Source organism: Apteryx mantelli, chromosome 22 (assembly GCF_036417845.1).
Source record: "Apteryx mantelli isolate bAptMan1 chromosome 22, bAptMan1.hap1, whole genome shotgun sequence".
Classification (NCBI taxonomy): domain Eukaryota; kingdom Metazoa; phylum Chordata; class Aves; order Apterygiformes; family Apterygidae; genus Apteryx; species Apteryx mantelli.
Window position 1 is genome coordinate 6,351,347 of NC_089999.1, and position 20,852 is coordinate 6,372,198.

Below are 20,852 nucleotides of genomic sequence, written 5' to 3' on the forward strand. Positions count from 1 at the left end.
CAGCGTGGCCGCGCGGCTGGGCACATCTGGAAGGGGCCGTGAGCGCCAGGGCTTTTAGCTGCTGCTCTCCGGTGCACTTTTGTCTGCCGTGTCTCCAGATCAGCTCTCGCGGGAACGGATCAGCTCGCTTAGCCTGCGGACGTGCGTGATGGTGGTGAGTCAGCTAGCCGTGTCAGACCACTTACGACGGCTCTTTGCCATGCGGCCGTTGCGTGCTGCCCAGATGGGTTATGTGAAGGTGACCCTAGAGCTCTGCGTGTGGTTGGGGTGCTCTTTAATGTGCATCCACCAACAGTGCCTTAAACTAAGGAGAGGTCCTTGCCCAGAAACCATCCGTGAGCGCGACTTCTCTGCCCCAAGCACGGCATGCTGGAAAGTTGGCTTTAAAAGAGCAGTTACATGAAGTTTGCTCTTTCTGGGTGCTAAAGCGCAGGCTGGCGTGCTCCTTGGGGCACGCTGCTTTTGTGGTGACCTGGTGGTGACTGTGTTGACCAGGTTTGTAAAGCAAGAAGGGGTTAAGCCAGCATTTCCCCCACCCCGCCATGCACTTCCTAGGAGATATGCAAAGTGCTTGTGGGGAGGCGTGACAAGGAACGTGCTCCGTTTGTAGGCCGTGGGAGGATGTAACTGGGGCTGGGTGGTCATGTTCTCCTGGGACGGGCAGGGAAGGCTAGAGGATTTCCTCTCCCGTTCAGTGAAGTCTCTTGGGATTGCTACAATTCTGCTTTTGCTGCCATTTCATGTTCTGAAAGTTAATGTTTTTTAACTTACATTTGTTCTCAAAGTTACCAAAAAGACAGCCACTTTCCTATAACTTCTGCTCCTGCTTCCCCCAGTGGCCCAGAAATGGCTCTCTTGCAGATGCAATATTGCTTCCCAGATAGCTTGTAGAAGAAAGGGGTTTTTGGTGCTTTCACTGTGTCTCTGGGCGTTCAAGCTCTTCCCAAGGGTTTCTTAATTTTTTGCTGTACAAACGATTCAGCTGGTTCCCAGAGATGACCCTGTGAAGCCAGGATGGAGCCGGAGGCCTTGCTGCAGCCTTGCAGAGTGAAGGGCCCAGGTTGGAGCAGACTTTGCTCTGAAAGGGCTCCGTGGCAGAGGTTTGGCCACGGCTCCGCATGTGAAAGCGGTCCGAGTGGCTGGTGTAGCTTTGTGATGGGGGAATTTGGGGTAACTCATGACAGGCAAGGTCGTTTCTCTATTTGTGGGCCCCGTTGTGAGGCAAGGCTGGAGAGAGATTGCCTTTTCTGGAGCTGTGGCATCAGCTAGCTAGCGATTGCTCAATGGCCAGAGAGGCATCTTTCGGACTGGAAATATCTGCCGATTTCTGAGCTGTTGGCTGGCCTTGGCGCTCATCTGCTACTTCTCTTATTTCGCCTGAATGTCTCCTGGGGCCTGTTTCATTCTGCATGTGCTTCTACCCATTTTGATTAGCTTTATGGCACGGCAGTTTTAAAATAAGCCAATGTGAAATTAACTTCTTTATTTGGATCCCACAAACCTTTAATACCACCAGCTGCCCAGTGACTCAGCTGGTCCGATGGGGCCGAGCCAATCTGCAGGACTTGAACGATTTCCCTCTCTAACAGCTCTGCTCTGTCCCACGGGTTGGGCTGTTTCTGGGTTCATGCCTGGTTTTTGCATAATTACTGGTGACGGTTGTATTCTTCTCCGAGTGAAGTGCTGTGCTCTGGTGTACTCCCCAGTGAGGCACCTCAGTGGATGAACCGTAGGGAATGGCTTTTTTCCATGTTGTATTTGCCGATCTATCAGTGGGATGTGTGAGCTGGCACCGTTGCTTGCATCCTCCAGGTGGGTCGGCTGCCGTTGCGGACCATGCTCCTGTCCGTTTTGTTTTTTAGTGCACTACCAGAAGATCATTCACCGGGACATCAAGCCTTCCAACTTGCTCTTAGGAGATGACGGGCACGTCAAAATAGCTGATTTTGGAGTCAGCAATCAGTTTGAAGGGAACGATGCCCAGCTTTCCAGCACAGCGGGGACACCGGCCTTCATGGCACCAGAGGCCATTTCAGACACTGGCAAAAGTTTCAGTGGAAAGGTAGATCTTTGCTCACAGCTGATCGGTCTCCAGGGACCCGCAGGCCAGGCGTGAGGGGCAGCACCACCCCTGCATCCTTGGCTGGTTGCCCACCCTGGGACCGCTGTGCACATGAGGGTTGTTAGTTAAAACCGAAGTGCTAACTCTGCACTCGAGGGCCAGCTCCTCCATCAGTGCAACCTTGGAGGGTGTCACCTCCCTTGAGAAGGGGCTGCTTGCTGTTACCCACCTCAGCAGCAAAGGTGGGGGTGGCAGCACCTGGTCGAGCGCCGTCTGCATTCCCCAGGAGTGCTACAGATGCTTTGAGGGGCCCAGCTTCAGAGAGACCCTGCACAATCAAATTAAACATGGAAAATGTTAAATGCATGCAAATAACGTTCTGTGAGACAGTAGGAAAATCTCACTAATTTAGACCATCTCAGAGTTGCATCTGATTTACTACCTGCACTCCCTTTCTTTCAGGCACTTGATGTATGGGCCATGGGGATTACCCTGTACTGCTTTGTTTACGGGAAGGTAAGCTGCTTCCAGACGCTGGTGCCTTGCTCAGGAGCGTCTCCTTGCCTGTCTTTTGACTCATTTCTTTCCAAAGAATGGAAAATATTAGAAACAAAGAACCACCTCCTGCAAGCTCCTCTTTTCCCAAATCACCCTGCGGGTGGGAAGGGCTCAACAGTGCGATTGGTGCGAGGGATGATTTCTAGTGTTGGCCCCTGCACTCCGACCAGCTTTTAGTGCTACCAGCCCAGAGGGGCATCGGCAGCGCCAACAACAGCTTGTTGGGGGCTGTCTCTCTTGCCTATGTTTAGAAAGAAGCCAGATGGAGCGTGTGGAGAGAAGCATAGGTTGGATCCCAAGCCCTGCAGAGCACTTTAGCAAACCAGATTTTGGGAAGCCCTGTCTGTTTGAGCAGAGCCGGCTGTTCAGGGCTGCCTCCAGCCAGCTCCCTGTCCTGTTGTTGCTTTTGCCCCTCCTGGGGCAGATTTATACGAGCTGGGGTGAGAAGCCCTGTTGTCCCACAACGAGCAGTTCGGCAGGCACATGCAGCCTCCGTATGCCGGTACCTTACCTGAACCTCCTGTCCCAGCAAGGACTACTGCAGATGACACCACACACGCACAAGGTGCTTAGTTGAGGAGTGAGAAGTGCCTGGGGGAGACGCAGAGGCAGAAAACCATCTCCATCATCGCCGTGATATCACTGAGCTAAGCCAGGACAGAAAATGTGCTCTGAGCTGTCTTGTTTGGGCAAATCCCAATTTTTGGTATAACCTTGTGTTGCTTCTCTGTGGGGCTAAACCTTGGAGGAAAGAAAGAGGAAATATAAAACCAAGCCCAAGGGTATGTCCTTCTGTTCCCCATGCCCCTCTACAGTAAACATTGTACATTTTGTACCTTTTTTTACATTTCGTACTTTACCTGGGCCAGGCAGGCTGAGACAGGGCCAGGCAGCAGCCCGCATCCCACCAGCACAGGAGGAGCTGCTCCAGGGTGTTTATAGGGCCTGTCATATACTGTTCCCGTGTTCCCTACAGTATTCACGTGGCTCAGTTAAATGTCTGTCAGTCCTGCCTGCCTGCCAGGTAAGAAGAGCCAGAATTTGGGTCTAAATGAATCTGTTATGAAAAGTCATGCTGGAGAGAAATGTGCTCTCAATCATTATAGCTAAGTTTATCATGGAAAAATATGTGTTTTAATACTAATACCTAGCTCCAAATGATGCTTGCCACCCAGAGACCTCAAAGCACTGAGACAAGACAGCCAGTATCAGCATCTCCATTTTACAGGCAGAAAAAGTAGAGCAGGAAAAAGGAAAATGAGCAACTCTCTGTCACCCGGTAGGCTGGATGGAGGGCTGTGTCCCAGTCTGCTAGGTCCCTCTGCTCTTCTTCTGCATTTATTTATTAATAAGGAACAAATCCATTTATTGTGCGTGAGGAGATTTTTAATGTCTCCACATCAAATCGAGACAGTGCACAGGGAATACACTACCTCTGTTACGTGAATGACAAATGCCTAACCAGTGTTGAGATCTCCGGCAGCTGGAAAATCTTTGGTTTGTTTTACAGTGCCCTTTTATAGATGAATACATTCTGGGTCTTCATAACAGGATCAAGAACAAGCCCGTGGAGTTCCCAGAAGAGTAAGTAAACTCTAGTGAGCTACTACAGAATAAAGTTCAGTCCTCAGTGTAGTTCACTGAGCAGCATAAATGCCGATAGGTCACCGCAGAGGGACAGATGAACACGGGTGAGATGTTTTGCCTTTTTTCTGTGTCCTTCACATGGGTTTTCTGCTGAAGTTGTTATCGGAGCTTTCCAACTGCTTCTGGTGTTCCTATGTCCATCTGCATTGTGCAGATGGGGATGGGAGCAAATTGCCCTTGATGTCTTTGGTGGAAGTGGAGGGATGTGAATATGAGTCTAGTAAGTTCTGCCTCACCTCCTTGACTCTGGAGATGCTGGAATGCTGGTTTAGTTGAAGTTTTGGTGCCTGCCACCCCAAATGGCTCACTGTGTTAGTTTCTAAAAGCAATGTGATTTATGGACCTCAGGGTCTAAGTAAACACATGCCTCTTCCATGGGCTTCCCTTGGAGCTGGGTGAAATGTCTGATAGAAGGATATTGCCCTGAGAGATATAACCACAGTCCAAAGACTGCTGCATCTGCACTCCTCTGCCTGCTCCAGCACTCTTGGGGAAAACATGGGTTTGTCCTACATGCCAGAAAACTTGGGCTGCTGTTACCACTCTTCATGGCCCCCTCCTCTGCTTCCAAGTTCCCCAAAAACATGAGCTATTTGTCTTTGAGCTTTTGACCCAGCTGCTTAGTTTCCCATTTCATACTGAGAGGCTGCTTTCCCCCCACATTGGTCAGCGAAGGAAGCCCACGTTGCCAATCGGTTTGGTCTTCAACATGCTGAAAGCCTGTGCTGTCGAGCCTGGCACCAACTGAGAAACCCCATGGCGCCCATGGGGTTGGATGAAGCAGTTGCTTGTCGTTCCCGAGCAGCCCCTGGTGCCCCAAGGACAGACCTCATTCCCAGCAAGAGCTGCGTGCCGAGAGCCGCTGGGTGGTGGCAGGCAGGGTGGCGGGCTGCATCGTCACAGCACGCCGGTGGAGCACGTCATTCAGCACCAAGGTGCTGTGATCAATGTTTGTGGTCCTGGCAGCTGAGCCTGGCAGGGGACGGTCATGCCCCATCTCTGCTCCATCTATATTGCCGCGAGACCGTGCCTTTCTCTTAACATATTGACCACTCCTCGGCATTTCTTCACCTTCAGGCCTTTGGTGGCTTTCGGCTGGCGATTACTTTTTCTCCTGTTTGCTTTTGGATGAGGTAGCCAGAGCTGGGCTTTTTTCCCTTCCCAAATCAGCACAGTAGCCGAGCAAAGAATTTTTGACCTGCTTGACCTAATCCTTCATTCTAATGAAAATCTAGAGGTAAAATGACTTGATTTAAAACAAGCATGAAAAAATTAAAACTCTAATGAAAGGCACATCTGGTAATAGAGAGAGAGGGAGGCAGGCATGTCAGACAGCCCCAGATAAGTGTGTGTATCACTATTGCATGAATTATTTGTGCGATGCTCATTGAATTTTTCACCTCCAGTGAAGGGCTGGGCCTCTGCCGCAGCAGTCCCAGGCTTCCTCTGGAGTCTGCGGCAAGAAGTGGGTACTTAGGCTGTCCTATTTTAGACATCTGCTTTGGATGGGATGACTCATGGCCCAGGCTCTGCTGGCTGCATTAATTACGTCTCCATCGACTGAAAGCCCAGCCGCTGCAGATGGCTCCAGTGGAGCTGCCTCCGCTCGGGCTGATGGAGCTGAGGACCATGCCCAGGAGATGGGGCACGTCTGCTCCGCGGGACACGGGGCCGCGAGCATCCGGCTGCTTGTCTGGTGGCAAACGTGGGCCCCGGTCGTGGGTGTGGAGCAGTTCTGGCAAGGCGGTGCTGTGCTGTTGGGGAGGTTTTCCAGGTAACCAGACTTCGGAGCACGGAGGCTGGTTGTGCCACGCTGCTGTATTCCCACCGGTTGCTGGGCGGTCGGGGCAGGGCTTTCTCTTAACAGAACTGCAGCAAAAAAAACCTGTTTATGTTTCCCTGGCAGTCGTCTCTCTGCTTGCTTGGGTCCTGGCAAAACGCCCGCCATCTCGCAGCCATCGTATATTTGGGTTAGCAGTCAGCGCACAGGCGACTGTTCCCATCTGTCTCTGCACGAAGTTATTAACGTGTAATGGGATAACTGGGTTGTGCTAAGGATCTTTTCTTCATTCAGACGTTTCCTTCAGCGATAGTTCGGGCTGCATGATTTATTTGGATTTCCTGCTGACCTGCCCTCCCAGTCTAAAAAAAGCGGCACCCTAATTAGGTTGTTGAGTTACTGGCTGCTGACTGCTGTCTAAACTACATCTATTTATTAATTAGAAAAAGGCAGTAACAAAGACATACATGAAGCTGGAGCTCACTGGACTGGATCCACCCCGACCTCCCACAGAATTAGCATCTCGTTATAGTCAGGAATATTTTGGTTTCAATTTACTTTACCATGGCTACAAAAAGCACAAACTCCTATTTGCAGGCAGTCCATGGAAACTCACTGCCTGTTTCCTGACAACCTCTAGAACAGAGATGGAGCCGCCTGCACTCACGTCGCCTTGCCTTCCTTTCCCTTAGAGGCCCTGCGATAAATATTTACTATCCCTCTGAAGTTCTCATTCATGCCGGTGAGGCCTGGGCATGACACGAGATAAATGAGGTTAGCCAAAACTGCAGCTCACACCCTGATGATCCTGTGGCATGACTAGAAAGCACGCTGGGAAAGCTTCCTGCCCGGGCAGGTATCGGGAGAGCCAGAAGCTCTGCGTGGTCCCTCCTAGAGAAGGGCTGAAGCTCAGGATGCTGTTTTCTGACTTTGCATGTGGACGCCTGGTAAGATGATCTACGGTGTTGGCAGCCCTCCCAGATCGATGCTGAGCTGGGCGATGCTTTGTGTTTCCCTGGAAGCTGCTGCAGAGCCACAGCGCTGAGAAATTCCAGATAGCGCAGACTTTTCAGATGAAAAATGTTGTCAGGTACAGCATGCACCCAGGCAAAAGGGAGAGAAGGAGAAACAGAGACGCGGTGATTCAATTTGTTACCTAGCCATAACTCACCAAAACTTTGTGAACCTGTTACAGTTTGGTTTTGTTTTTTTTACCCTGAGAGGTTAATTCTGTGTTGCCGGGAGAGCAGTCTGGTTCCCAGAAATATTACGTGATGCTATATTCTATTTTATTTTAAATTCCACTGTTGCCACTTTTGCACAGCTCTGACATTAGGTATTTTAGGAAACACCATCTCGCCCTTATCTCAGTGAGGTCCTCCTTTAGGAGACTGCTTATTTGGACCTTCCAAAGACACTGCAGCCCCCCATCGCTGCTCCTCTGTGCCTAGAGCTCATCTCAAGAGAGCACGGTTCTCCCCCTTCCTGCCTATGATGTCCCATGAAGTGCAGCCGAGAAAAGGGGAGGTCTCTGAGGACTCATCCTGCCATTCCCTTTGCCCAGGCCAAATTCGATGTACTGTGCACCCTTGACACAGCTCAGTGTTCAGAGGCTTTAAGCTGTGCCCCCTCTCTGCCCCTTCCCACTGAGCGAGCAACGTTTCCCTGCGATTGCTTGTGTTAAACATCCCATAACCCAGTCCACATAAAGTATTTGGAAATTATTAAACAGCGACTCTGATTTCATCAGACAGAAGCATCCCTTACTGCGATTTGAGCTTCATTTAGCTGCATGATGGTTTCTTCCTCCCTCTTCTTGGGGGAGAAACCAGCGGAGGTGGGCACAGCACCTGGTTCTCATCAGTGTTTTGAATCTGTTGTTAGCACTGAAATCCTGTCCTGCTGGGGAATGACATTTTCTGCTGCCAAATCCCATCTCCATGCGGATATGCACCTCCTTGAGAGTCATTTGTGACACAGACTTTCAGCTGACTAACACAATTCTGTCATACGTTGGCATTTGATTTCGGTAGCACTTTGAACGCACGAATTGAGCGCATTTGAAAAGATCTTGCCTGCATCATTAGCGACAGAAATCATTGAAGCCTTTGGGCTTGGAGGACAGGCTGCAGGAGAGGCAGCGGGACCAAGGGCTCTGTGAATGCGGTGGCTTCTGTGCTCAGGCACTCTATTATTTCATCTTGGAAATAGCATTTAAAAAATGAGAAGCATTTCTCTTTTTCTTAGTAAGTCTGCTTGTTTCCTCCTTTCGTTGTCCCGAGGCTGAGCTGTTCAGGTAGCAAACGCTGGGTTAACAAAACTGACTGCCGTCCGCGTTCAGGGAGACGATTTGATTAACGCAACCTGCAAGCCGAAGTGGGAACCTGAATGCTGAATGGGGATGTTTCCTCCAGCACGTGCTTGTTCATGATTCAGATTCTGCAAATCAAGTTATGCCCTTCTTTTATCACATATACACCCCAGAGTGAGTTCTGCCCTCAATAACACCTTGTCATCACAGAGTCTGTCCCCTGAGATTCCCATATAATGTACTGTCTTCAAATATGTCCTTAGGCCCGTCTGCCTGATCCCCTGCCTTTGGAGAATGGGCAGCTCAGGAGGAGGAAACCCCTTAATAGCAACCGTGATGCTTCAGAAGGCACCAAGCCAACCAGCCCTTCCTTTCTCGAGCTGGGTTTGCAGAGAAAGTATCTTCTGACCTGAGCAGAGTGGCAAGGGTTATGCATGCCTTCATCACTTACAGTTCCCTGGTTAACTGTATACCGCTCTTTTCTTTACTCAGACCCCAGCGGAGTGAAGAGCTCAAGGAACTGATCCTACGCATGCTTGATAAAAATCCAGAAACGAGGATAACAGTCCCTGAAGTTAAGGTAAATTGGACACTGATGCTGCAGTCGTGGTCTTGGCTGATTTCGTCATTTCTTTGGTACCTCGTAGCGAGGCAGAGCTGTTCCCGGTACTTGTTTTGGGAGCTTTCTGCAGCAAGCTGACTCCGGGAGGGGGAATGCTCGTTTTGCAACGTGAACGCTTCTGTCGCTGCTGCCTGCTTGGGGAATATTGACAACGGCTTTTTTTGTTCATTTATTTCAATTAAAATTACTCCAGATCAGGCTGGTCCCTCAGTGAATCGCCTGGAGGACTGGCACTGGTGTGGGGACCGCTGGCTGCGAGGCCCGGCCCGTTTGTGCGTGAGAGCTGTGGTACGAGGGCTGGAAGTGCGTTGCTGCTCCGGTGGTGGGTAGTGACGGCCTCGAGGCATCGCGTTTGTTTCTATCAGCGTTGCTTGGGCGATGCTCATTAACTCAGAGAAGCAAACAGACCCGATGGAGAAGAAACCTTTGCAGGGCTCCACTTCGTTCGGCTTTCTCATGGGCTTTCTCTTCTCCTCTCACCCTTCACTGTGGCTTCCTCCCTGCTGGATGCTGATGTGTCCACAGAGGTCCATTAGCATCCCCTGCTGGGCAGAAAACTTTTTTCATCTCAATCCCAGGCCACCAGCCCTTTTTCCACTGAAGCTGCTGGTAGGAGTGTTGGGCTTTGAGCAGAAGCGTGAGGTCCCTTCCCTCCATGCCCAGGAGGCCACAACCAGTGATGGGAAGTACTTCAGAGCTGTATGATTGCAGCTCTTGCTTCCCTCTTCATGGAAAACACGGGCCCCATAGGAACCCCTAGAGAGAAGAGCAAAGCAGGGTGCAGGATCTCATCCCCAGCCACGTCGAAGATGCTCTGCGTGCTTGAGGACTCATGTTTGATGCTGAAAGCGTGTGTCCCTAGTGCCAGGCTTGGCTCTGCACTAAGCCCAGAGCCTTGATCACTGCGTTTCCCATGTTTGCAGCCAAGGAAACCATCCCATGAGAGGCCAGAGAAAAGGGACAGCTTCCTGTGTCATTGCCCCATGTCAGATGATGGCTAAGCAGCTCCTTGGCAAAGGAGGCTGTGGAGCAGGGGGAAAGCTTGCAGTAGAGCTAGGCGAAGATAAAAAGAAGTGGTTTCTGCGATGACTTGGGAAGGGACTTTGTTCTTAAAAACAAAACAAAACAAAACAAATCATGCTGTTTGTGTGCCTGGTCTAGACTTTTATAGGGGAACGTTTACCCCTTCCTTTCCCGTTTGCATAGCAGACCCCAGCTAGAGATGATTCCTGTGACTGGGGAGCTGGGCCAGGTGACACAGCTGTGCGGCAGCATGCAGGCAGGCCACCCACTGGTGGCACAGCCACAGGACTGCCACAGCCATCGAACGCCCTGGTGGGGGGATCCAGCCCAGGGGATGTACAGGAGAGCCTGATGCATCTTCTCCTTCTCCTCCTACTTCGGTCATACTAATGGTGAAGTACTCTTTTCTCCTTAACTGAAATGCTTGCAGACCCCAGGTATACTGTAGATTTAGTGTCATGGTCTCACTTAAGGTTGAATGTGATGTTTTGCCTTTGAAGAGCGTTATTTTGAGCACATTTAATGATCTTTGGAAAATGCGGCTTAATTAAGTGCCGTAAAGAAGCTCATGGCTAAGTCCTTGGAGGCTGCTCTGGACACCTGCATAAACTCATTTGAATGGCAGTAGGCACTGCGCATCCATCCGAATTAAACTCCCGATCCTCAGGAGGTGAGGCAGGCCTTTTCGGCAGCAATGCTGGAGGACGTTCTCCTTGCCACCCCGCAGGCCTGGCCCGGGATGTGCGTAGCGGAGAGCCTAGCCCCATCCTGGCATCAGCTCCCCTCTGCAGTTGATTATACCACCGAGAGCCTCCTAGCGCTCGTTTGCATGTCGCTGTGCCGCAGCATTGATTAACCACGCGCTCTCACCTAATAAGCCGCCTGCTTCCTGCACTGGCGGAAGGAAGGAGCAGCATTAATTGCCTCTCCGAGTGCTGCTCGTATCGCGGGCTGGAGGAAGCAGCTGTCAGTGGAGGCTCCAAAGGTCGCGCTGAGGTGCAGAGCACGAGCTGGCAGAATTTGGGCTAGAAACCTCATTCCTTAACAAGGTGCTTCCTGCTCTCTTGAGACACGGCCTCCCGCCCTCGCTGTTTCTCCTGTCGCTGCCCCGCAGTGTGTTTAGATCCTTGTTTATGCAGATGCTTAAATTATGGTGATTCTCCCAGGCAGTGAGTGTGCATAAACCCAGTTGGAATATATGTGTATATGAGAGGAAAAACGTGGAGAGCACATGCAAAAGGCTGTGGATAACTCAGACTTTCACAGCATTTCAAACTTGATTCAGAGGGCGCTGGATCCCTCCAAGAAGCCGGCCAGTGACCGCGGGTGCCGGCAGCACCTTGCTTTGCAGGGTGCCGTCTGGCCAGGTGCCGGGTTGCAGCAGTTCCCCAGGGAGCTGGTTGAGGCATGCCACTTAAGTGAAATATGGAGCCTCTCTTTACCAACATCGCTGCTGTCTGCTCTAGAAGGAAGACCTATAGCTTGCTTTCTGCTCCTTCTCCATGTAGCTGCATCCGTGGCTAACCAGGAGTGGCAAGGAGCCCCTGCCGCTGGAGGAAGAGCACTGCACCGTGGTGGAGGTGACGGAGGAGGAGGTGAAGAACTCGGTCAAGACGATCCCAAGTTTGCCAACTGTGGTACGTATAGAACTCAGCCGCTTCCTCTACCCTTACCACGAGGCACGGTACTTCCCTGAAGCCCTTGACTGGCGAAGGAGGTTTGGAGGGTACATGTGTGCTTATGGCATGAGAAACGTGGCCTTTTAACCCAGTGTGAATGTTTTGTCTTTGAGTACTGCAGCAGCCTGACCATGCGAGCAGTCCTTTCTAAAGCTGTAGGGTGGCACACCCAAAGTGTCCAGCATCAGACACCCCAGCACACATCAGAAGCATCCCAGATGTGTTTTGTCTCATTAATCTAGAGGTTACAAGACAGCCGTGTTAACCAAAAGGAGCAAGACAGCTCATGTGGACCCTCAAAACGTAGCCTCCAAACCTGAAGGAGACCTGGCCTGAGAGGCAGGGAGAGGGCACCTGCTGGTGGAATATGTAGCTGGCCCTTGCCTGCCAGCCTTGGGGACCACCAGTGGGTGTTCAAGGCTGTCTCAGCAGCTTGTGTGTAGCCAGCTGCAGAGGGCTGCTAGAGGGAATTACTACGATGCAGGTGCCTTTTGTGCCAAGGGCTGGAGCGCCTCATCCTGGGTGTGGAGCACCCATTTTTGCAGCTCTTATGGTGTGATTTTAACATAGACACTTGCCGCAGCAGCTAGTCCGAGAGTAAAACCCCTCCTGTCCCCTCGATAGCAGGCCCCTTGACTTCCAACATGTGGGAGCTGTCAGGACTCTTCCCGCAATGCCTCCGTGGAGGACGGCCCAGGAGAGTGCTGATGCCTCCTTCTCGGGGGCTTGGACCACCGCAAGCAGCAGGCAGCTGTCGGCAGTGCCCGCTCCAAGTCCTGCCAGCACTGCCCTGCACCTAGGGGCCGAGTGCACTGCCCTCAGGAGCGACACTGGCCCTGCCTGCAAGTCAAATAGCTGTTCCAGGGGTTTCTCTAGTTCATGCTTTAGCTGCAATGCTGTTAAATGTCTTGTTGAATTATTAAAGAGCTGTTGTTAGACTCCTTTGAACTAGCTTCAAGGAGGTGATGTGTCAGTCCCGCTGTCCTCACTGGTCTGTTTTTCTTCCCCAAAGATCCTAGTGAAGGCCATGCTAAGAAAACGCTCCTTTGGAAATCCATTTGAGATTCAGACCAGACGGGAGGAGAGGTCCATGTCTGCTCCGGGAAACTTGCTGATGTAGGTATATACAGCCCTGCCTGGCTCTGCCCAAATGTGCAGAATAAAGGAATAAAGCTGTATGGGGAGAATAAGGGAAAGTGTTTGCAAATATTTTCTTCAGCATTTAAGGACAAAACTTACTTCTAATTTAAATGCTGATGCTGAATTCTACCTCAAATCCTCTAGGGTTAAAACAGAATGCAGTAAAACAGATTTTATAGATGTAGTTCTCTCTGTAAGCTGGATATGGCCTAAATACATGTAAGGTCCTCAGCTTGGGTCTGGCTTTTAACCTGTTAAGTTTATCATAAACTGTGATCAAAGATTCGTTAGAGATTCATTAACTAAATTAAGATTAATTACAGTGTAGTCTGGGTATGTATTGGATTGTTTAACTCTTCTCTCCTTTTCACGGATGATGGAAAAGGCATCAGATGAGCAGTCTGCATGTTTTATAGGCTAGAAATGAGATAACGTTGCCCCAGAATCATCCTCTTTCACCCAAAATTGCAGTACCATGCCTAGCAGGTCCCAGGAGGGTGTATTAACAGTCTCACTACACCTTTGACAGTGCAAGTAGTGGAGTCTTCTCTTCTCACTGGTGTGTGGGCATTTAGGGGCTCAGCTCAATTAACAACGGTTTAGGGCTCAACTGTGTACCAGAGACTACAGTAAAGGCTTTGCCTTTGAGTCCAGTCAATGTGCAGATCCTCAGCAGCTTGATGAGATCTTGAACCCTGCCAGAAATGAGAATGGGAGGATGTAGAAAAGACAGCAGAACTCAGAAAGCTAGGAGGAGCTTTCCTAGCCTAAAGCAGAAGTCACTTAATGAGGAGAATTTGGTCAACGCTTGAGTTCATTCCTCATGCAAGATTTGGGGACAGTTCGGTACCTATCCTTTTAGCGGTCTGTGGATACCCAGTGATGCACACCCTTCCTGCAATGGGCCAAGCCATGACTGTTTGCCCATGTCCTTACCATAAAAAATGTTAATGGCTTCTCTCCTCCTGAGCTGCCTCTCTGCTATAGCGGGAGAGTTCAAAGACCTGCTCCCTGATACGGCTTCTTTGCCTTCAGCTTGTACCACTTCAGCCTTCTGCTCCAGGGAGGAAGGCACCCATGGAGAGATGCTGGCTAGCAGAAGCGTTTTCAGCTCTGTGATTTTTCCTGGTTCCAGTGCCAGATACTTTTCCCAGGGGTTTTGAGCATGCTTTACTGTGTGTGCCGAGCACCCCAAGGATGCAGCCTTGCATGCACGCAGAGGCAAGGGTGTCAGCTCCGATTCCTCCTGCCAGTTGCACAAGTTTGGCTTTTCAGCAACTAAAAGTGACAGCTTTCAGTCCAGGCAGGCAAGTAAGATGTCAGCCAACGTGTGCTCCACCAAACACCCTGTGCGTTGTGTGCTGCTGTAGGGACAGATCTGAGGAGCACTACAGTCACAGCTCCTTTGCCAGCTTAGCACAAGGAGTTTGTCTCCATTGAGTTTCTCTTGGCCCATTGCCTTCCTAATTAGCCATCACTAATTGGACACATGTCTGGGCTCATGAATTCACTGTCATTCCTGGCCAGTGCATTGCATTGCTCTAAGATGGGGAACATTTTATCAAGTCTGAAGAAAAAGGTAGAGTATGCATTGCACTGTCGAGGAAAGCTAACTCCGAACACACCAGGGTTTCTCCTTTTCAAACCCTGCCTGAGCTGATATTTCCAGGTGCTCTCTTGTTCTAGTGCTTTGAGCCCGTTTCCCAAAGGGACCTGCTTCAGGTATCTCAGATGAAGGTGCAAGGAAAGCTCTGGCTGATCAGTCACTACAGACCAGCCAGCAAGAAAATTTCTCCTTGACCCTGACGTTGTTGTGGCTGGTTCCTGCCTGGAACAGGACACTTCATTATCCGTGCGGAACGACTAAAGTTCATTTGATCTAACGTAGCTGTGAAGTTTCTGATTAGCCACATTATCAACATCTCAATCCCCTTTTTAGTCTTTTTAAGCCTTGGAGACAAGCTGTATGCCTCCATCTCATCTTTTATTTGTCTCATTTCTAAAGTTAGTAGCCCAATTCTTTTCAGCTTCCTCTCCCAAGAACCTGTATCAAAACCCTTCTGTTCAAAAGAAACACGTAAACTAGGTCTCTTCCACAAAGTGTCATATATTAAGCACTACAGCAGGGATATTTTTTTAAAGACTGCAGATTATTATTTCAAACTTTGACAAATGCTAGGCTGGTTGAATCTAATGAAAGCGATTTAAACTTGTGAAACTCCCCGTGCGTGTTGCTTCAGTGCACTTAAGACAATACTGGAAGGCAGAGCTCTTCGAATGATTTTCTCTCCCAGGTCGAAATGGGATTGTTCATTGTTCTGGGAGTTATTTTTTGATTATAATGTCTACCTCCACAAGGGCAAACTGAACTAGATATTAAGCTGCCGGTGGTCACCCACCAGGAGCAAAGGGGAAAAACGAGCTGCTTTGAGCTCCTGCTTTCCAGGTGCTCATTTCTGGGGTGTTTAAACCAAACAGCCACAAGGTCAACCTGAAGGATATCAGGATTGGGCCCATTTACATCCAGGGGGCTGGAGTGCTTTTGGCAGCACCCAGGAATGGTGCCAGCATCTGGGAAGCAAAATTGAGCCAATGCCGCCCGTCGTGCAACGGGATGTTACACCAAGGGCATCAGCCTGAAAACACAAGCTCTCCCCCATAGAGCTTCTCCTCCCTGGTGGCAACGTCTTCAGAGAGTGGTAAATCAGCTCTTGTAACATTGCTTCTCCTTCCACTTATAGATAGAAAATGACTTTTTGTGTTCCTATAGAAGGAAAAAGAAAAGCAATTAGAAAACTTCTCCAGTTTCACATTCAATTTAATTAGGCTGCACGTGACATTGCCGGAGCCCCACTCGCTCCTTTTTCCAGCATCTGGCATCTGCGCCCATACTGAGAATGTATTTTGCAGGAAATCCTCTGACAGCTGAGTCTGCTTTTTGGTGTTTCATGCCTAATTGACGTTTCTTAAAATGGATCTGTCCTTTAAAAAAATAGGAAGAGAAAGGAGCCAGCTCCCTCTCTGGGATTTTAGGAGGAGGCTGGAAATCACTTGGCTGAATTTTTCTCAGTTTCTGCCTGCTGCTTGCATTGCCTGTCCACAACCTGCCAGGCTCTGCTCTTGGAAATACGTTGTGCAGCAGTCTTTGCAATAGCAGGAGACCTTTCAGGTTTATGGCAGCCTTTGCTCCCTTAGAGGACATGGTTAAGACGCTCCCTCTCTGCAGCTCCTGTTGGTGCAGCGTCTGCCTCTCCTGCAAGAGCGTCCCGGAGCCCCTGCACGCCGTCGCTTTGCCCGCTGAGCCGTGCTGGCCGGGGCTGGGGGGACCGGGCTGGGGCAGGGTCTCCCCCAGCCTCCTTCCAGCTGCTGCCTTTTGGGCAGGATCCCTCTGAAGGTGCAGGGATTCGTTGAGCCTTGCAGATCCCGCAGACCGGGGCCGGGTTCAACCCTGTTATTTACATTGCAATTAGTCACTTTTAATTTTCCCAGTTGCAGAAAGCAGCTTATTCTTTAAACCCAGCTGTTTAGTGTTTGCAGCTAAGTCCTGGCTTTCTACTCGTAGCATTTCTACGCTTCCTCTCCTGCTCCAGATTTCTCCTAATTGAGTCAGCACTGGCTTCACCACGTTTTATTACTCTCATCTATTGCGAGTGCTACCTATCAGATTAATTGCTGTGTTTTGACAGGCCCAATTTACTTTCCCATTACGGCTGCTGTTGCTGTTGATGAAATGTGGTTGTCAGCTCCTGTTCGGGGGATCGCTCTGTATTTCGAAAGCCTCCCCCTGCTCCCACCCTTGCCCAAAAGAGAGCGGAGCAGCCGGCACTGCCCTGAGGGCTTTCCTCTCCACGTAGGGGAGGCACAAGCAAGCCGGGAGGGGAGGGAGGGGGACGTCGTTTGCTTGGTCAGGGCAACTTGGTCAAAGGCTTTAAATCCGTGCAACGGCTGCAGGTAGGGTTGAACTTTGCCAGATGTTTGCGCTCCAGATGCTCCCTTGGATGCTGCTAGCACTCAGTGTCCATCTCCGCTCCCGGGAGGATTTCGGGTACGTAGCACTTAGATATTGCCGGGACGGAGAGACACCCCCAACCAAATGCCACGCGCGTTTCCGTCGCAAAGGGAGGCGTGGGTGTCCGGTGGGACGAGCCCACGGTGCGGGTGAGCACCCTCGTCGTCCACCTGGCGACCAAGGTGCCGAGGTGCCCGGCCCAGGTAAGCCCTGACGGCCGTCGGCAGCGGGCTGGAAGCGAGCAGCAGCTTTCGGCAGCGGTGGGCGTGGGAGCGGGTTTGTGCCGGCGCGGCCGTGCCCGGCCTCGTCTCTCCCGCAGGCTGCGAGCGACCTTGGCCGACGCTCCCTCCGCCCTTCCTTCTGCTCGCGAGGCTCGTTAGGAGCAGAAATACGACTCGTTTGCCTGCCGCCATCACCTTCACCATCGCTTTCTTCCTTTGTCTCGTTGTTTTGCTCTCAGGGACAGGTTCCTCTTAAACGCATCCGTATGTTTGCATCCGTCTTTAAGGTAATTCAGTGTTTGTGTTCGCCCTGGGCGCTGCAGCAGTGTGTGTCCTCTCCTCGGCCTCCGGGATGTGTGTGCTGCTGAGAGCAGTAGGTCCATCCATCCATCCATCCATCCATCCTCCCTTCCTTCCTTCCTTCCTCTAGGAGCGATTTTACTGCAGTAACTGTGTGCGTGTGGCACTGATGCTTGTGTACTTTAGTATTATTTAACGCTCTTTTGGGCCAGCCTGCTTTCGGGAGGGAGGGGTGACGGGGGCCCGGTGGGTTTTGGCAGGGAAAGCTGTTCAGCCCCACGTTCGCGGAGGAATAGCTGCAGGATTGGAGGAAGTCCGAGCCTGAACGTGGTAGTTTGGGCTGTTTTAGTATTTAGCGGTTAAGGAGAAGAAACAGCTGGAGCTAGGGCCATCTCCGCTCCTCGGCTCTTCTGACCTCTGAGGGCCACCTCACCTCACCCAGGACTTCTCCAAACCACGGTCATGTGTCAGTTCAGTTGCAAGTGGCACAGATCTTCCTCGGGAGCAATCTGTCCAATTAATTCCGCTAAATGCTAAAATAACGTATAACGAACCGTTATAAACTGCTTCACAAATCTCGGTGTAAAGTTCCTGCATCCACTGCTTCATCCGGAGACCGTCTTCTGCCCGGCTTTGGGGAGATCTGGTCGCGGGTGACAGCTTGGGAATTCGCCGTGCATCTTTCGATCCCTCCCTCCGCTCCCCCGGAGGCCGGGCTTTGCCGGGAGCCGCTTTAGCCCCGCGGGGCGCACGGAGGAGCCCGGTGCCCCGGCTCGCGGGGAGGAGGGATTCGCAGGGCTCCTCCAAAAGAGGCAGGAGGAGGACGGCGGCCGCGGCGCTGCTGCTGGCAGTGGTACAGCTGCGCCTCAGTTTTCCGGAGAGGATTTCCATCCTTCTTCTTCCAGTGCCTATTTCGGGAGCGAACACACAGCCCTGCTGCGGGCAGCGGGACCTTTGCATCTAAGGCGGCCTGAAGAATCATGCTCTGATGACACGGGATTAAAACGGCCGGGCAGGAAAGAGCCCGGGAAACCGCTGGTGCGGCCGCGGAGGAGGCAGTGCGGAGCGGCCGTGGCCCCCAGCTCGGCGCAGGGCTGCCGGTCGTGCCGATCCCTCCGCCCTGCCTTCCCGGCACGGCGAAGGGGACGGCAGGAGCCCGAGCAAGGGCAGGTTTGGGGTATTATTTGGTATTCAGCGAGCAATTCGGGGCTGAACCAGGTCCCGGGAGAGCGTGTGTGCGTGGGAACGCGGTGCTTCGGCTCCGCGCGGGCTCCGGGTGAGGTTCATCACGGCAGAAAAGGACGTGATTCGGATCCTTTCCGTTCTCTCGGAAAAACGGCAGAGACCTGCTGGGTCTTTTAGCGTGGCCGCGAGGCAGCGGCTCACCCCTGGGGCTCGAAACCCTGCTGCTGGGCTGGAAGCACGCGGCCGTCGCGGCACACGGCCCCGCGCTCTGCCGGCCTCCGGCTTCCCGGAGCGGCCGGCTCGGCGGGGAGCGCAGGAAAGCCCGAAGGTCCTGGCTCATCTCGCGCGCGGAGCTTCTCCTTGGGGAATATGGGGGCTTCTGGCAGAGTGCTCAGTTCTTGTTTTAAGTTAACGTAAATGTTGTTAATTTGGGGACAGCGCGAACCCCAGGCGGTTTTGCCTCAATACAGTTGAATAAGCTTTACGTTCGAAAACGGCGCGTAATCGAGAACGTTTTTAAAACCAGGGACGAGATGGGGGAAACGTTTTCCTGCAAAAGGGAAGCGGCGTTTTTCTCCCCTCGCTCCTGCTGCTTTCTAGTGGTCTAGTAAAGTCCATGGAGCGATTCGGTCAAAAATCTAAATATTCGGGAGGGCTTAAATAAAAGCGGGAGTTGTCCGTCAGCACGGAGGCGGGGGCACGTGTCCTGCGCAGACACACACGCGGTCACGAAGGAAATCCAGCCGAGAGCAGACGACTGCTTTTTGCAGTTGGGTTTTGGAGAAGCAGCCGTGGTATTGAGCCATTAAAGCGTGTTTAAAAACAAAAAAAAACAAAGAAAAGCAAAGCAGAACTGCCCAAACCCAAACTAGATCATCGGGAAACGTTGCCGCTGCGCTGCAAGGCTTTCCCGGAGACCCCTCCGGCCTCCGTGCACACCCGTAATCTCTTTGTTTCCATCCGTTCGTTGCTGCAGAAAGCAAGGGAGCAGAGACGGCGCCAGGGACCCGGAGCTGCCGGACGTGTGCGAGGACGAAGCCGCCCCCTGAGGCCGCGGGGCCCTGCCCGGCCGGCCGCTCCCGGCACGGTCGCAGTGGCGCCTGGCGCGCGGCCGCCCTCGCCGCCGAAGCCCACGCGACCGGAGCGAGCGGGCAGGCCGGAGCGGCGCGGAGCGGAGCGGAGCGGCGCGGAGGGACAGGACGAGCCGCGGGGAAGCGGGGAAGCGGCGCGGCTGCCCTCGCTCTGCGCCTCGCCTGGCTGCTTCGCACCGGGCCGTCCGCCCCCACGGACGCGTTCGCATTTGTAACGCGGCAAGACGCCGCCTCGGGGGTCGTTTGCCCCGCGGATGGGGTGGTTTTTTGTTTTTACGTTTTTTTTCCTGCTTTTTGCATTCTCTGTTTCAAGCATCAGGAAAACAATTACGTCGGAGCCGGGTCTCGTAGCGGTTGTGGTTAGTGCCCAGGTAAAGCGCTTCGGTGTGCCGGGATGCCGTCCTGTCCCTGTCGGAGTCGATGGCAGATTTTCCACTGACACCAGTTAAACGAGGGTGAGATCTCCCATTTGGAGTTAACTTTGTCGCTCTCTATGCTTTTCTCCCTCTTTTTTTTTTCCCCTTCTCTTTTTATCACCGGTTTTGCTCAGTGGGAACCCTGCCGGAACTGATGCCTTTTTTCAGGGCAGTGTCAAAAAATCTGAGTGATACGGGATATTGCCATAACGTGCAACAAGCCTTTGGATGTCCCCGAGCTCTGAACCCGTGTGCTCTGCTCTTGCCCGTAAGGGCTTAGCACACTGAGGACGTTTGCTCACAAGAGGTGGTGTTCCCAAAAAGCCGGGGTTTGACCCCATCAGCTGCGCACGGTCCCGTGCACATGGCTGTTGTACTCTGCACTGAAAAGAAGTGGCAGGTTCGGGGGGTTGTTGCATTTAGAAAATAATTTCCTTTCCCTCGCTCATCTCTTAGCCCCTTGAAAAGGAGGTACCTGATGCTTTGAAATCCCGATTTACTGATAAAATGGCTCAAACTGGGAGAGCGCCCTAGTACGGAGGGAGTCGGTGGAGGGTTTTTAGACTTCAGAAAACTACAGAACACGAATGAGGTTGAATCAAAACTTGACCTTTTGTTTTTTAATACTTTTTGATTTTTAATTTTAAGATGCTAATTTTTTTTGGCGTTTGCTGATGCTGCTATTTTATGTGTAAATTGCTTCTAAACTTGGGATTAGAAGCTTCATCTCTACATCTTCACATCAGGTGAGAGATTGCACTTAAAGGGCAAATACAAGCATTGCAATGGCTGATGACTGTATGTGTAA

At 51.7% G+C, this 20,852-nt stretch overlaps 1 protein-coding gene across 1 annotated transcript in view; it reads left to right on the forward strand.

Annotated features, from left to right (window-relative positions):
- Positions 1-19,682, forward strand: part of CAMKK1 (calcium/calmodulin dependent protein kinase kinase 1) — an 88,961-nt gene extending 69,279 nt beyond the window's left edge. Inside the window, exons 10-16 of the mRNA XM_067309427.1 lie at positions 1,863-2,062; positions 2,525-2,578; positions 4,131-4,204; positions 8,851-8,938; positions 11,512-11,640; positions 12,695-12,798; positions 19,514-19,682. Of these exons, the coding sequence (XP_067165528.1) occupies positions 1,863-2,062; positions 2,525-2,578; positions 4,131-4,204; positions 8,851-8,938; positions 11,512-11,640; positions 12,695-12,798; positions 19,514-19,586 (722 nt within the window). The 3' untranslated portion in view covers positions 19,587-19,682. The remainder of the gene's footprint in view (positions 1-1,862; positions 2,063-2,524; positions 2,579-4,130; positions 4,205-8,850; positions 8,939-11,511; positions 11,641-12,694; positions 12,799-19,513) is intronic.
- Positions 19,683-20,852: the final 1,170 nt, after the last annotated feature.